The 14,940-nt window shown below is 54.6% G+C and overlaps 5 protein-coding genes across 5 annotated transcripts; 4 read left to right on the top strand and 1 right to left on the bottom strand.

Moving 5' to 3' along the window:
• Positions 1–708: 708 nt before the first annotated feature.
• Positions 709–2,109, top strand: C8A04DRAFT_32868 (uncharacterized protein; the record flags this gene model as incomplete). The annotated part of the gene is made up of 4 exons (XM_062782241.1): positions 709–1,512; positions 1,579–1,652; positions 1,811–1,986; positions 2,069–2,109. The coding sequence occupies 4 exons, from the start codon at positions 709–711 to the stop codon at positions 2,107–2,109; spliced, it is 1,095 nt and encodes a 364-aa protein (XP_062633013.1).
• An 815-nt stretch (positions 2,110–2,924) lies between these two features.
• C8A04DRAFT_40558 (S-adenosyl-L-methionine-dependent methyltransferase) lies at positions 2,925–3,726 on the top strand (the record flags this gene model as incomplete). Its single annotated transcript, XM_062784990.1, has 2 exons — positions 2,925–3,435; positions 3,518–3,726. The coding sequence occupies 2 exons, from the start codon at positions 2,925–2,927 to the stop codon at positions 3,724–3,726; spliced, it is 720 nt and encodes a 239-aa protein (XP_062633012.1).
• A 582-nt stretch (positions 3,727–4,308) lies between these two features.
• C8A04DRAFT_15683 (peptidase S8/S53 domain-containing protein) lies at positions 4,309–6,461 on the top strand (the record flags this gene model as incomplete). Its single annotated transcript, XM_062778580.1, has 3 exons — positions 4,309–5,021; positions 5,082–5,755; positions 5,899–6,461. 3 exons carry the CDS (start codon positions 4,309–4,311, stop codon positions 6,459–6,461), a joined length of 1,950 nt encoding a protein of 649 aa, XP_062633011.1.
• A 1,252-nt stretch (positions 6,462–7,713) lies between these two features.
• On the top strand, positions 7,714–9,357 carry C8A04DRAFT_15673 (uncharacterized protein; the record flags this gene model as incomplete). The annotated part of the gene is made up of 1 exon (XM_062778576.1): positions 7,714–9,357. The coding sequence occupies one exon, from the start codon at positions 7,714–7,716 to the stop codon at positions 9,355–9,357; it is 1,644 nt and encodes a 547-aa protein (XP_062633010.1).
• A 590-nt stretch (positions 9,358–9,947) lies between these two features.
• On the bottom strand, positions 9,948–13,534 carry C8A04DRAFT_32864 (uncharacterized protein; the record flags this gene model as incomplete). The annotated part of the gene is made up of 7 exons (XM_062782240.1): positions 9,948–10,613; positions 10,682–10,915; positions 10,982–11,473; positions 11,543–11,675; positions 11,740–11,795; positions 11,853–13,122; positions 13,194–13,534. The coding sequence occupies 7 exons, from the start codon at positions 13,532–13,534 to the stop codon at positions 9,948–9,950; spliced, it is 3,192 nt and encodes a 1,063-aa protein (XP_062633009.1).
• Between the last annotated feature and the right edge of the window lie 1,406 nt (positions 13,535–14,940).

The raw sequence follows: 14,940 nt of genomic DNA, 5'->3' as shown, positions 1-14,940 counted from the left end.
CACTCCCTGTGCCTCGCGGCCTTTCTCAGGCAGTTGTAAGGCCCAACATCTATGTTCTGCAACAATGTACGAATCGTCGATTGTAACAAAGATTCTCGATCGTTGAAAGACTGCAATTAAGAATAACTAATTTTAAGATCGACCTAAACCACTAATTACAAGGCCCATTGCAGTACCCAAAAAATTGGTTCGTCAACAACACAACGATGGATCAAAAAAAAGCTTTGCGGTGTTCCGGGCTTTTCGATGCTGGACAATAAATAGTGTGTCGATAGATTCGGCGTTTTTCGCCTCCATTAATTAATAACCGAGACAACAACCTTCCCCTTCCATCCGAGATCGCCAACGATTCCACGACCAGAAAGTTGACCGGGACCCATAACAAGGTGTGAATGGCACCCTCTCCATCGCCTCCCAGAAAGGTGACCCGCCATGGCGCTGACTTGCATTCATGGTTTCTCGGTTCTCCAGCAATCATTCCTCGAAACATGCGGGCAGTGGTGGTACAAAGGACGTTTATCCATATGCCGGCAATATATTATCAACCCGAGGGCCGGCATATAGTATCCGGGTACGTCCCACCTCGGTGCACTACTAATACACTCGAATCCCAACCCAGTTATTCCCCAACTTCTAAGAACCTTCACTCCCTAAGCCCTCTCTTCCCCAACCATCCCTTCATCACATTTCACACTACAAACACCCATCATGATACTCCAATTAACCCTCACTCTCGGCACCCTCACTACCCTCACCACCCTCTCCCAGGCCATGGCCCTCACACCCCGCGGCGTCCCCATCCCGACCCCAATCCCCCCCATGCTCCGCTTCCAATGCTCCCAACTCGTCCTCGACCGTCTCGACCCCCTCGGTTCCCCGGGCCAAATCCCCTCCCCCCACCTGCACCAAATCGTCGGCGGCAACTCCTTCAACGCCACCATGGACCCTGCGACCCACGACCTCCCGGGTTCTTCAACCTGTACAAGCTGTACGTTTACAGAGGACTTGTCGAATTACTGGACGGCGGTGATGTATTTTCGCGATTGGCGGAATGGGACGTTTACGCGGGTCGCGCAGAAACCGAATTTGGGACTGGAGGGTAACGGGGGGGTCACGGTGTATTATATCCCGCCGCACGATAACACCACACGCGTAGCGGCGTTCAAGCCCGGGTTTCGCATGTTAGTCGGCGACGCGACGGCCTCGCCCACCAACCCCGGGCAGGATCCAAAGGTGTGTCACAGATGCATGCCGGAGGACGGGGATTTGGGGAATTTGAACTGCGCGGAGCCGGATACGAAGACGTTTCCGACGGGGTTTTGTGTGGGGGGGATCAGGTCGGTGATTACGTTTCCGACGTGTTGGGATGGGGTTCATCTGGATGTGCCTGGGCATCGGGACCATGTGGCGTATCCGGTGGAAGGGAATTATGATAAGACGCCGGATGGGGGGGTTTGTCCGGATAGTCATCCGGTCAAGATTCCGCAGGTTATGTTGGAGACTATTTGGGATGTGAGTTCTTTTTTGGTCTTTGTCTTGGTGGGGGTTGGGAGGTGATAATGATGCTGACGGGGGTAGACGACGCCATTTAATGATGAGGCGCTGTGGCCTGAGGATGGGTCACAGCCGTTTGTGTGGAGTACCAACGATAAGTATGTTTTGTCTCTCCCATCTTCGATATCCTCATTTCCCCATCATAGGACCTCACACTACATCTCGCCCAATCACCAACGGAACACTCCCAATACCAACATACATCGGCATACCGACACGCAAGGAATGATACATACTAATGCACACTAATTAACAGAGACGGCTACACCCAACACGGGGACTACGTCTTCGGATGGAAAGATGACTCCCTCCAGCGGGCCATGGACGCCCGGTGCTTTGGGAACGTCTGTGAGGGAGTCTTAGCAACCCAGACGGTTGAGGAGTCGGTGACGTGCACGATTCCGCAGACGGTGGTCGAGGATGTTGATGGATGTAGGTTTTCTCTATCTTTTTTTCGTTTCTCTTGTTTTGAGTGTGTGGGTGGGTTGAGGGAGTTGGTGCTAACGGGTTGTAGGGCTTGACCGGCTTCCGGGGCAGGAGGATATGCCGATGTAGGGGAGGTGAGTAGCGCTGTGGGAGGTAGATTGAGGTGTGGGTGCTCTGGGTTATTGAGGCGGTCCGTTGCAAATATGATGCTAGAGGACGGATGGAAAACCTACAATTTGTATCGAAGCGGTTGGATCCATCGAACGGTTCAACAAACGGAGGTTCGAACGGATATTAAGGGGCATGGGCAAACTCGGTTATTTTCCTCGGATTAAAATACAAAGACCGATCTGACATTACCAGACAGCGCCGACAGATACATATTCATTCGCCCGCTATTTATTAAAAGCTGTGCTTCTTTTCCTGATTCCGAATCAATACCACGCATTTCTGACCACTCATCCACAATTCCGCTCTTCATTCGTATAAACTCTTCCTCACTTTCCAACCCTAACCCTTCAAATCAACACCCTGTTGCATCGATCAACAAACTTTGTTTTCTCGTTGAGTCACTCGACCGAACCACCCTCCGAGACTTTCGGCTGCAACCGGAGTTACGAAGATCGACGCCAAGACCACCTCGCCCGCCCTTTTGTTGACGACTGCAGGTCGGTTGCCGGTGTGCATCGTGGTACGTTGTTACATTGTGGTTAAGTCCAGCATATCAAAGAGGGGAAGCTTCAAGCGGGTTTTTGTTAGCCCGGAGTCTATGTCCAAACACAAGCGAAGGCATTAGGTAAATCCCATGACTCAACGCCAGCACATACCGTATGCCGTATATCGTATATATATCCTCAACTATCCCACTCCATCTCCATTCCCATAACCACCAAACAACCAACCACCCACTCACCACTCATACACCCATCCGAGAAGCGCCCAAAATGTCCATCCAAGCCCCAACCCACATCAAAACCCTCCTCACCCGCCTGCACGCCGCCTCCGCAGCGCAAGAATCCTCCCTCTCCCAATCCCTCTTCTACCTCAAGCGCAACCTCCTCCACTTCCTCTTCGGCACGACCTGGTCCGCAGCCAGCGATGACCACATGCGTGACAAGTTCGTCGCCCTCGAGCCTGAGAAATGTGAATTAGTCTACCTCCTGGCGAGGGCGGCGGGTGCGACAACGATCGTGGAGGCGGGGACGAGTTTTGGGGTGTCGACTGTTTATTTGGCGCTGGCTGTTGGGCAGAATGCGAAGCTGCGTGGGGAGGATGGGGTTAAAGGAAAGGTGATTGCGACGGAGAAGGAACCGAGTAAGGCTGCACGGGCGAGGGAGCATTGGAAGGAGGCGGGGAGGGAGGTGGAGGAGGTGATTGAGTTGAGGGAGGGGGATTTGTTGGAAACGTTGGCTAGGGAGGATATGCCGGAGGTTGTTGATTTTTTGCTGTTGGATAGTAGGTTTCTTTCTTTTTCTCCTTCTTCCACGCTCACATACACTCTTTCTCTGCACCTTGGTTACTTCACTAACACACCCAGTATGGACCCCGATGGCGCTGCCGACACTGAAACTCATTCAACCGCGGCTGAGGCCCGGCGCGCTGGTCATTGCGGATAACACCACGATGGCGCGGGGTTTGTATGGGGAGTATCTGGCCTATCTGCGGGATCCGGCGAATGGGTTCAAGACGACCGAGGCGCCGTATCCGGGGGGGCTGCAGGTGTCGGTGTACTTGCCGGAGGCATAGGGTCTATGTTTCTGTGGAGTGGGTATATGGTGTGGTATATGAGGGTATTGAGATTCTGGACTTTGGTGGTTCAGTACGGGGTTTCGCGTTGGCAATACATAGTAAATGCAAGCGCCGCGAGTTCTAAAGGTTAGCTTGGTAAAGTTTAGTCCATATTGTCAGCTAGGTTAGAATAACTTTAGGTTATGTTCATCAGTTGCTATTCGTTTTCGATTTCATTTTTTCTTCTATCTACGGTCCAAGCCCCCTTCATCTGCAGCACTATCAGCACTAATTATCAAAAACTAACAATTGCACGATCTAGGCTTCCCTCGTATCGTGCTCCGTGCCTTGGAATTAGCTCCAAAGAACCTCGTGTTGACCCCTGTCTGGTGCTGATTCATGCCCACCCAGCGTAGCAACGGGAGCTACCAAATTGGGAAGGCTGACACCTTAGATGAAAACTAAATCCACAGCAAAAACGTTCACTAATCTCACGGCAATGATACATTAAATATCCCTTTCTCACCCATCAACAACCCGATTTCTCACTCCCATCGCCAAACCCCATCATTAACCGGGCAATCGCCCCAAACCACCACAATGCTAACCACCAAGTTAACCGCCCTGCTTTCCTTCCTCTCCCTCCCCCTCTCTATCTCATCCCACCCAACCAACAAACCTCCTCATGAGCAATCTCATGCATCCCCCTCTTGGTCTCTGGTTAACCCCCTCCCGCCTAACACCCCCCTAACCCTCCACCTCGCTTTGACCCAACCCAACCTCCACTCCGCTCCTACTTTGCTCCACGCTCTATCAGACCCATCGTCACCTACGTATGGCCAGCATTGGACTGCACAGCAGGTTGCGGAGTACTTTGCCCCTTCTGATGAGGCTTTCACCTCAGTGAAAGAATGGCTAGTCAGTGAAGGGGTTTCCCGCGAAAACATAAAGAAGGGTAGAAAAGGGGGATGGGTAACCGTGGATATCACCGCCGCAGAAGCAGAGAAAGTCTTGGGAGCAGAGTATGGGCTTTGGGAACGGAAGGGGGATGGGAAGAGGGTGGTGAGATGTGAGCGGTATTGGGTGCCTGAGGGGTTGGAGGGGATTGTGGAGATGGTTTTGCCGGGTGTGGGGTTTGATACGGCTTTGGAGGCCGAGGGTGGTGAGAGGGAAGAGAGTGCAAAGGGGGTGGTGAAGAGAGAGACCGAGGGGGAGAAGGGGAAGGGGTTCCGGGCGTTGGGGAAGAAGCCGGGGAAGAAGGATGGATTGGGGGATTGTAGTGAGTTGATTACGCCGGCTTGTCTACGGGCTTTGTAAGTTTGTTTCCCTGAGATTCGGATTGACAGAGGAAGCACACTAACATTGAAAACCAGATACGATATCCCCGAGCCTAAGGCTTTTTCCGGGCTGGACAACACCCTCGGCATAGTCGAATTCGCCCCCCAAAGCTACGCCCAACCGGACCTCGACCTCTTCTTCAGCACCTACACCAGCCACCTCCCCAACGGCACAGCCCCCACCCTCGCCGCCATCGACGGCGGCTATCTCTCCTCCGACACCACCGTCAACACCCGCGGCGAATCCAACCTCGATCTCTCCTACGCCATGGCCCTGGCCCTGCCCACGGCTAACATCACGCTGTATCAAGTCGGTGACTCGGTGGTGTGGAACCCGGCGACGAACAATAACTTCCTCGATGCCATCGACGCGGCGTACTGCACTACCGACGGGGGCGATGATAAAGACTGGGATGCGATCTACCCGCATGACAACCCGTCTAATGATCCCAGCATCTACACCGGCAAGCCGATGTGCGGGACGTTTGAGGCGACAAAAGTGATTTCGGTGTCGTATGGGAGTAACGAGGATGCAAGGCCGGCGAGGTATAGGGAGAGGGAGTGTAATGAGTATTTGAAGTTGGGGCTGATGGGGGTAACGGTGGTGTTTTCGTCGGGGGATTCGGGGGTCGCGGGGTTGAGGAGTCAGTGTGTGGAAGAGGATGGGTCGTATACGCCCGTGGGGGCGGATTATGGGCGGTTTAATCCTAGTAGGTCTTATTCTTTCTTTTCCTTGTCCTTTTACCCTGACTTCCTGACTTGGGAGCTGTTTACAACTTTCCGCTTTTGGAAATTTGTTTACTTTCTTTTTTTTCTTGTTTCATCCATCACTGTATGCATACTAACAAAACAGTGTTCCCCGGCACATGCCCCTACATAACCTCCGTAGGCGGCACTGCACTCCCCCCGTCCTCCGTCCCCGGCAAGATCCCCGAAGTCGCATCCACCTCCTTCGGTTCTGGCGGCGGCTTCTCCAACATCTTCCCGCTCCCCTCCTACCAAGCCTCGGCCATCGCGTCCTACTTCGCCTCCCACGAACCGAGCTACAATTCCTCCCGCTACAACAACACCCAACTCGTCCGCGGCTACCCAGACATCGCCCTCAACTCGGAAAACTACGCTACGGCGGTGAATGGCGAGTGGATGGCGTTCTCGGGGACGTCCGCTTCGGCGCCGACGTTTGCGGCCATGATTGCGCTGGTGAATGCGGAACGGTTGAAAGTGGGGAAGGGGAGTGTGGGGTTTGTGAATCCCGTGTTGTATGAACATCCGGAGGCGTTTCAGGATGTGGTCGAGGGGACGAATCCGGGGTGTGGGACCGAGGGGTTTAGGGCGGTTGAGGGGTGGGATCCGGTTACGGGGTTGGGGGCGCCGAATTTCGAGAGGTTGAGGGATGTGTTTTTGGCGTTGCCTTAGGAGGTGTGTGAGGCAGGGTGTTGGAGATATTTTGGTATCAGGAGACAGAAGTAGCTTTGGATAATTACGCAACATGCCCGTGTTGCTACACTGTGTATAGTGAGTAGGCCCGCCAAAAAGCTTCTGATATATGTCACGATGGATCTTGTTCGGTGTAAATGCTGCTTTTTAGGTACTTTTGTCAAAGTTCGTGGTTCTTTGGTTCTGCCCAGATCATGGTTACGCTTTATACTTCAACAGGAAATTGTAAGGAGAGATCACATTTAGCTGGGTACCGCGAAACGGTGAGCAAGATGAAACCCATTAAGTGTCTTGGCTCTATAATTATCGCATACTGCCAACCTGCTTTTGCTTCTAGTGTTCTTCATATGCGACACCTTTCCAGCATTGAGGTCAGGAAGTGGAGTCCGAGCTTGACGGCTTGAGTACCTACGCTGAGGGCTCTGTGGGATGTGGTTGATGAGTCGAAGCTTGATTAGGCAATTACCTACTTACAGTAAAAAGAGAAAGAACGACCAAAAACCCAAAAAGGAGGAACGTTTACCAGCCACCACGCCCAAAACAGCAGGAACACTCGTGATACCCCATTTCCTTAGCCACAACGCCGCTAGATATGCATGACCATTATGCGAGATTATGCAGGCCAATTGTGGCCTCCAATCGCTTGTCTGAGAACTTTGGAGGCCCCGAAGCGCGCCTTCCTCACCTCAAGCAGCAACGAAAAAACCCAATACAGGATCGGACTTTTATCTGCACATTGATTCCAGGATTTATTCCCCACTAGCTGAGCAATCTTCCGCTCTTTGCCATTCACAACATCTCTCCGCCATGATTCTGAAACAGTGGGCAACGTACCCGATGCATTGGGCAGCACCAGCCCAAATGGCCTTGACAAGTCACACGAATCGTGGACGAATCAGATTCACAGCCTTACTTCCACGGTAACTATTTACAAGATATCAATCCACCACTCTCCGCCATGGGACCGCTTTCTCACCACGCCAACATGCCCAGCCTGGCGCTCAAATTTAGGCCCCAGCCTGGCACAGGACTCAGCAACAAACTCGCCAAAAAAGCTCTTCGCCTCATTCTCAAGATACTCTCCCAGCTGGCCAATCTCACCTCGGCCCAGATACAGACAATCGTGTCCCAAATCACCCTCTACATTCCCTCTCTCCCCTCCTATTCTTTTGTGACTTCACAGTCTCCCGTCCCCAGCACCCCAACCCCAACACCAAACCCAACACCGACAATGGGCACCCATCCCAGCAAAGACTCCCGCATCGCCGCGGAGCGCCGACTCGCCACGGAAGCCCTCCTCGCCGAGCTCACCGCTCTCGTCACGCCATCCCAGCTTCCCGGGCAGTCCCACGCACTCCCGCTGCCCTCACCTCTAAGCACCAACCTCCTCCATCGCCACGCAACTCCGTACCTTCACCTCCTCCCTACCCACGCCTCTCAAATCCCCCCGCTCATCCGCCTCGCGCGTACTCACGAGTTACGCATCACCGTCCGCTCCACCGGCTCTTCCTTTTCTGGGTATGGCACCACCGACCGTGGTCTGTTGCTGGACCTGTCCCGGCTGCGGGATGTGAAGTTGAACCGGAAGGACAACACCAACGAGGTGGAGAGTGTCAGTTGCGGTGGTGGTGCTACATGGGGGGATATCAACCGCGCTTTGGTAGATGGGTGCTGTGAGGGGTGGGTTCCGAACGGGCCGCGCGGGGATGGGAGTGAAGGGGTCGTAGGGTTTTTGCTGGGGGGCGGACTGGGGGTTTGGAGTCGGTTTGCAGGCATGGGCTGTGATAGTGTGGTGCAGTGGACAGTGGTCACAGCTGCTGGGGAGTTGGTAACGGTGAGTGAGAAGGATGGGAAGGATACGAAGGAGGGGAGGTTGTTTTGGGCATTGAGGGGGGGTGGTTTGGGGGGCTTGGTGGTGGTGGTGGGAGTGAGGCTGAGGATGGTGAAGGTGCCGGAGCGGGTGGTGGCGGGACGGTGGGCGGGTCGGGCAGATGAAAAGTTGAACGAGGCAGTAGACCAGAGGTGGTATGCTATTCCGTGGGCTGATCAGACGACGGTGGATACCCACTGGACGGTTTCTACGCCGGGCCCGTCAACCCCGACCGTGCGGTTTGTCGCAACTCACGCCGGGGCTAAGTCTGACTTTGACTCGTTTGTCGACCGCGTCGTCCAACCCGTCGTGCCGGACCTCGCGGGCAAACTGAAAACACACACCATCTCCGAGCCCACCACCCTCTTCCTGCACGAAACCCTCGCCGAGCTGCACCGCGAGACCGCCGCCCCCTTCCAGCCCGGCCATCAGTCCTACCTCGCGTATGCCTCCTTTGTGTTCCACCACTTCGAGAAGGGTACCGCAATCGGCGTGGAATACGCCGACGAAGCACTGCAAGCCTTCCAAGAGCAGTTTATCGATGATGCGGCCACCCTGGAACTCTCCTGGCTCCACGGCGGCGGCGGCGCCATCAGCAGGCTCTCGGCCGACAATACGGCGTTCCCATGGCGAAGCGGGGTCTTTTTTGTGCAGGTCTCGTTGCGATGGCACGACAAGTTCCTAAGTGCCAAGATCGGTACCTTTTTGGATGGCCTCTCTGCCACGATGCGCTCGATATCAATCCAGCAGAAGGCGGCTCTGGTAACCTTGGCTGGGGACGGTCAGGAGGAGGGATATCAGCAGGCGTTTTATGGGGGGAATTATGCGAAATTGCAGGTGGTGAAACAGGAGTGGGACCCGGAGGACTATTTTCATGTGCCACGGGGAATTCGACTGCCGGGGGTCAAGTTAGAAGGAACGGTGGATGAGGTCAACGGGCGGGACGGGGTGCCTTGGAGGGAACTGGGGGAGAGACAATGGCGTAGTCGAGGGGAGTCGGTGTGATGGGAGTGTAGGGTTTCTTATTTAGTTGGTCACTGGAGTTCAGGGACATTTACACGCAGGGAGATTTACTTGTTCTAGCAGGGTGCTGGCGACCTTGCTTATCAACTGGGCAATTTGATCCAGGAGTCTCGTTGTCGGATTTCCATATTTAGCATCCAAGATATCACATTGCCAAAAGCTTCAACTCATGTTGGGCACCGTACTGCGGAGTTGACGAATACGAATCTGGAGCACGATGTGTCCACTATCGCATGCCCCACGATCTCTGCAATATGGCCACGCATAGCTTCCAACAATTAACACTCGTCTTCGGTAGTTAGTTATTTACCGAGATGCCGTTAATAATTTCGTAGGACTCGGGAGCCCTAAGGCAGTTGCTTTATCAAGTGGTTGGCTTTCCATCAAGCGTGTCTTGTATAACCGATTGCTTCCTGAATTGCGGAGGGGGGAGCACGAATGATTAAGATTGAAGTGTATCCAGGCGCAAGACACTAATGTAGCTCAAGGCTATGTAGTTATCAACAAAAGAAACCTCAAAAGAATGTAACCATCCACATCCATCATCTCACTCAATCCCATCATCCCCCTCCCTAAAACGGCAACCCCCGTCCCCCTTCAGCCCTCTCCTCCTCCGTCTCATCCCTCACCACTTCATACCCCTTCCCAGCCTCCCCATTTCCCCATTTCTCCTTCTTCCCAGCCCACCATCCAGACTTCAACCCTAACCCTGACACAAACCCACCCCTAACCTTCTCCCATCTCGAGAAACCACCTACACCAGCCAGCCCTGCGACAGCTTTCCCAAACCCGGGGACACCAGACATCCTTCCGGCGAGGAATCTACCCCTCCCACGATGGCAACCTCCACCCACGCGAGCCCATACGGAGTTTGCGACAGCTGACCAGTTGGAGGTGATCATACATACGGCCGCTATCAGACATGTCATGACTGATGAGACAAGCAGGTAGTGTATGATTGTAGTCCAGGACAGAATTACGTGGGCGTTTCCAGGGTGGGTGTTTCCCGAGTGGGCGGTTCCCGAGTGGGCGGTTCCCGAGTGGGGGGTGGTTTGCATTGTGAAGGGGGAAGGGGTGTGGAAGCTAAGAGTGGGGGGCGAAGGGAGAAGGGAAGCTAGGAGGGTGAGGGTGAGGAGGATTGGGAGGAGGGTGAGGAGGGTGACTGTGAGGGGGGTCGTGAGAGATGTGGGGGCTGGGGAGGGTGAGGGGGTTGAGGGTGAAGTGGGGGGTGTGGTGGTCTGGGTTGTTAGCACGAGTATGAGTCAGGGCATAGGTAGAGCGAAAGAAATGGGGGAAGGAAACTCACCCTCAGCAACCGGCTTTGGTTCTCCAATTCCGCTCGTAGCGCAGCCAACTCCCGCATGTGCCCATCTACAGCCCTGATTCTGGCCTGGTGTACCTCGTTGTCTAGGTCGAAATACCCCAAGTCATGCTCCTTGAAGGCCGCCCAGGCTGAGAGGGTGTCGGCTAGGCAGTGGATGAGGTGCTCGAGGACTTGGAGGGTCTCGGGACTGTGATTGAGACCTCTTTTGCGTGCCTGCTGTAATAGTTAGTAACTTCCGTTGGAAGGAACGGAGACTGAGCCCAAATAAAAGGGGATACTCACGATTTTCAACCCCCTTAACACCCCCCTCCCAGCATTCATCCACTCCCCCTTAACCTCCTCCACACCGGCCTGCAACACCTTCAAAAAGTAGTCCCTCGCATCCTCGCTCTGATCACCAACCAAGCTCCGCCCAAAAGTGACCGGATCCCGCTCCACCCCGCCTTGTGTAGCCTGATATGCCGCAACGGCATGTCTACTTTGGTTAGCGGCCGTATTGCCCTTGTCGGTGGAATCGGAACCAGTAGAATTAGGAGAGACGTCATCGTAGTAGGTGTCGAGGAATGAGTAAGCCGTCCAGGCACGGTTGGTATGTCCGATCAGGCTGTGGGCGAGGTGTGCTTCATGGAGGTGCTTTTGGGTCTGAACTTCGCTGTGGCCGGTTGCTGGAAAAGGAACCGGGACGGAAGATCGCAGGCCGCGGGGGTCGGGGGAGGATGCCGAGCGGAGTGTGGGGAAGGGAAGATGCAGGGAGAGGTGGAAGGTTTGCGTGGGCTGTTGTATTCATGTTAGTGGTTGCGAGTAGGAATTGGGATTGTTGATAAGGGGAAAAGAAGGACATACGTCGAGGTCAACAGCAATGCTGGCCTGACGGGTGAGGTGCTTGTAGATGGTGTCCTGCAGGGGATTAACCTGGGACTCGGTGGCTGTGGCTGCGAGGATGAGGCTGCTCGGTGCGTCGAGATGCGGAATGTATCTGAGCTGTTAACGGTTTTTTTCGGAGAGCGGTATGAGTGACTGGGGGGGGGATTAGCACTTACACACGCCTGTTGGTTGGTGTGTCCTTTGTTTCGATGTCGATGAGTGGTGCAGTCGGCTGTGTTGTCAGTACGACCCGTGAGAAATAAGAAGGATAATGAAATAACACACACACCTCCAACGTGTCATACAACCCCCTGCGAGTGAGAAACTTCAAGCCACCCTCACCCACAACGTCTCCGCCCACAATAGCAACGACCTCGTCCCCTTGGAGATCCTCAAACCCCACATCTCCACAAAAAGCCTCCATCTCATCCCAGACATACCGCACCGCCGGATTTCTATCCTGAGCAAATGCCCTCATAACCCGCGCCGCTTTAGTCTCGGTCTCCGTGTCACCCTGCATCTCAGCAAGCGCCAAGCAGTACGGCACCGTCTCGCGAGCGTGTGCCGGGCTCGAGAACGACTTCGGCCAGAGGGTCGACTTTCCCCCGGTCCGTGTAGCGTTTCTGGCCCCCTTTTCAGAACCCGCTTCCGTATCAGACGCGAGCTCACTGTCCAGTTCCGATTCAGACTCAGACTCAGATTCAACTTCACCCCCTAAGGCCCGCCTCCAAACCGAGATATGATCTTCCCCCGTAACATACCCCACAAACGACAGCGCTCCGACCGGAGTGTGCTGCGGACCGAGCATATCCCACACAGCTAACGGCAATCGTAGCAAGAGCACTGCACCGCCGTGCGGGGACGGGAAGAGGGCGGAAACCTGGATTCGTTTCCGGTTTTCCTGGGTCTTCTCGCCGTGTGAGACTGGGCTGTTTAGCCAGGCTCGCCAGGCGTGTACGTCTACGTGGGTGTCAACTAGACGGCAGGTGGCGAGGACGTCGGGGCCAGTTTCAGAGGTTGTTGAAGTGGTGGGGGGTTGAGGAGACGGGGGGGTGAGTTGGATCCGAGGGGTGTCTGTTGGCCCCTGGGATAGCGGCATCAACACCACTGTTCTCGCCCTTTCCCCTAGAACTTTGTATACCGGGACCGAGCTACCCTGCCTCGCCTCTTCTAACGGCTGTCCGGCATGATCGAGCTGTACGAGCGAGTACGCATCATTCGCCAGGGAGAGCGTGGATGAGTGAGGGTTAGGGTTAGCCTGCTGCAACCGGACAAACACCTGGCGGTGCAGCTCCACGCCGGTAAGCCAGTCGGCCGTGTATGCGGCGTGTGCGAGGGATTGGGCAAGGGAGGCTGTGAAGCTGGTTTGCGGAGTGGGGGCGTCGAGTGAGCCGGCAGAAAGGCACTCGATGATACCGCCGGTGCTGGTCGAGGGCGTGTCAGGGTTAGGGTTGGATTCGAGAGTGGGACAGTCTTGCAGGAGGAGGACGTCGCAGTCTGTTTCGGCGAGGAAGGAGTGTAGGATGGAGGATGACACGGTGGGTGCGTCTCGGTTTGGGCTGATATGTTCTTGTTAGTTACCCTGTCGTTATCCTTAACCCAGCCTCAGACGGATAGATAATGTGCCTACCTCGCAGCCCAAACACCCCCTTTTGCCCACCCCCCATAGTACACCACCACCAAATCACCCTTCCCACACCCATCCAGCACCCCCGCTACCTTTCGCGACACCTCAACCGCCGCCCGGCGCGCCGGAATCGTCCAGTATTCCGTCTCATAGCAGTACACCCCGCGGAAAAGGGCCTCAAGGTCGCGGGCCTCGCGATCACGGGCCGGTTCGGCGACGGATGTGTCCCAGGTTAACAAGAGGACTTTCACTGTAGAATATGGAGAGACATCATGCTTGGGGTAGGCGGTAGTTGTGGCGGTCGTGAGGTGGGTGAGGAGAGTGGAGAAGTTGGGGAGAGCCATTTTGAGAGGTGTGTTGGTTAGTATTAAGGGTTGAATATTAAAGTTAGATATTAGTGATGAGGTCGTCAATAAAGCAGACAACACAGGCAAAGGCAGCAATGTCAAAAACGAAAGAATCAGCGGCAAAAACCAAAACATGCCGAACGTTGCAGTTCCAAACTCCCAGCTCAGGAACCCCAAGTCAGGGGCACGCAACATCTAATATCCCTCTGCCCACAACCACCAACTTACCAACCCAGCCATTGGAAAGAAACCCAGCCGCATCGCCCTGCCTTAAGCCACCCCGCTGGCACCATTCCACCACCTGCAGAAAACCCCAAAAACCCAAATCATCTCTCAAATCTCCTCCACAGCCGTCTCACAGTCTCACTCGCCTAAACCCGATTACCCGACCGTCCCAAACACTCGTAAACTCAGGAACAAGGCGAGACAAACAAACAACGTGTCGCCTCCTCTGTCGACCGCACAGGTTTCGGATTCCATTAGCGAGGTGCCTGTCACGGGCGGTGCTGGACTCCGTCGGGACGCAGGTGCAGGCTGGTGCAGGCTGGTTGCAGGCAGGGCAGGAATGGAAGCGTGGCACGTTGCGAGGGGATGGGCTAAAAATGGGTTTTTGGGTTTAGGGTTATTGGGTGGGGGGTTGTGATTGGTGGGGCCGGGATTATGTCATCCTCTAGATTCGGATGGAGTAATGGAAGCCGGGAAGACGAGAGGGGCGTTGCATTGTTGGAGCTAAACTCCCGGAAAGCGTAAAGATTACCGAGGTCGTTGCTATATACTGCTAACAGATAATCAGATTCTAGTTCGACTTGCACCGCAAATGCGAGTGGAAACAGCGGGTGGATTGAATGGTAAAAAAAGCGTAGGTGGGACATGTGTACCTCCGTACTTGATTAGTTAATCTTGATTCCTTCAGCACTTGCCCTTTTTGGAATGTTGAGATTAATTGGCTGCATCCTATTTGCCAATCAAGTGGGGCATGGTTTTCTGGTCAACGGTTTCTCCGGAATTGACGACACACGTTTGTAGATTTTCACAAGATTCCTTCCTACTTTGAGAATTACCATAATATATAACACTCTGCATCATATCCGGTCCCCCATCCTGAGCCTTCTTCTCCTTCCCATCCTCAGCAGCGGCCCGCCTCGCCTCCTACCTTTTCTCCCGCGCCGCTGCATCCGCAGCGACCCGCTTCTTCTCCTCCGCCGCCCTCTGCTGCCGCCGATAATACTCTCGCCGCCGATGCTGGTCTTGCAGCAGCTCTTTGACGGTCGTGGTTTCTTGTGCTTTCTCGTGTCTGTGGGCGCGGCCGTTGGCAGCGGGGAATTTGTTGAAGGGATCCAAAAGACTAGCAGCAGTCTCGGGAGTCTCGGCAGCAATCTCAGACGAAGTACGGACCTTCACCT

This window comes from Dichotomopilus funicola, assembly GCF_033296635.1.
Source record: "Dichotomopilus funicola strain CBS 141.50 unplaced genomic scaffold C8A04scaffold_102, whole genome shotgun sequence".
Classification (NCBI taxonomy): domain Eukaryota; kingdom Fungi; phylum Ascomycota; class Sordariomycetes; order Sordariales; family Chaetomiaceae; genus Dichotomopilus; species Dichotomopilus funicola.
The sequence above is the reverse complement of the archived record's forward strand: the minus strand, read 5'-3'. Positions and strand labels throughout refer to the sequence as shown.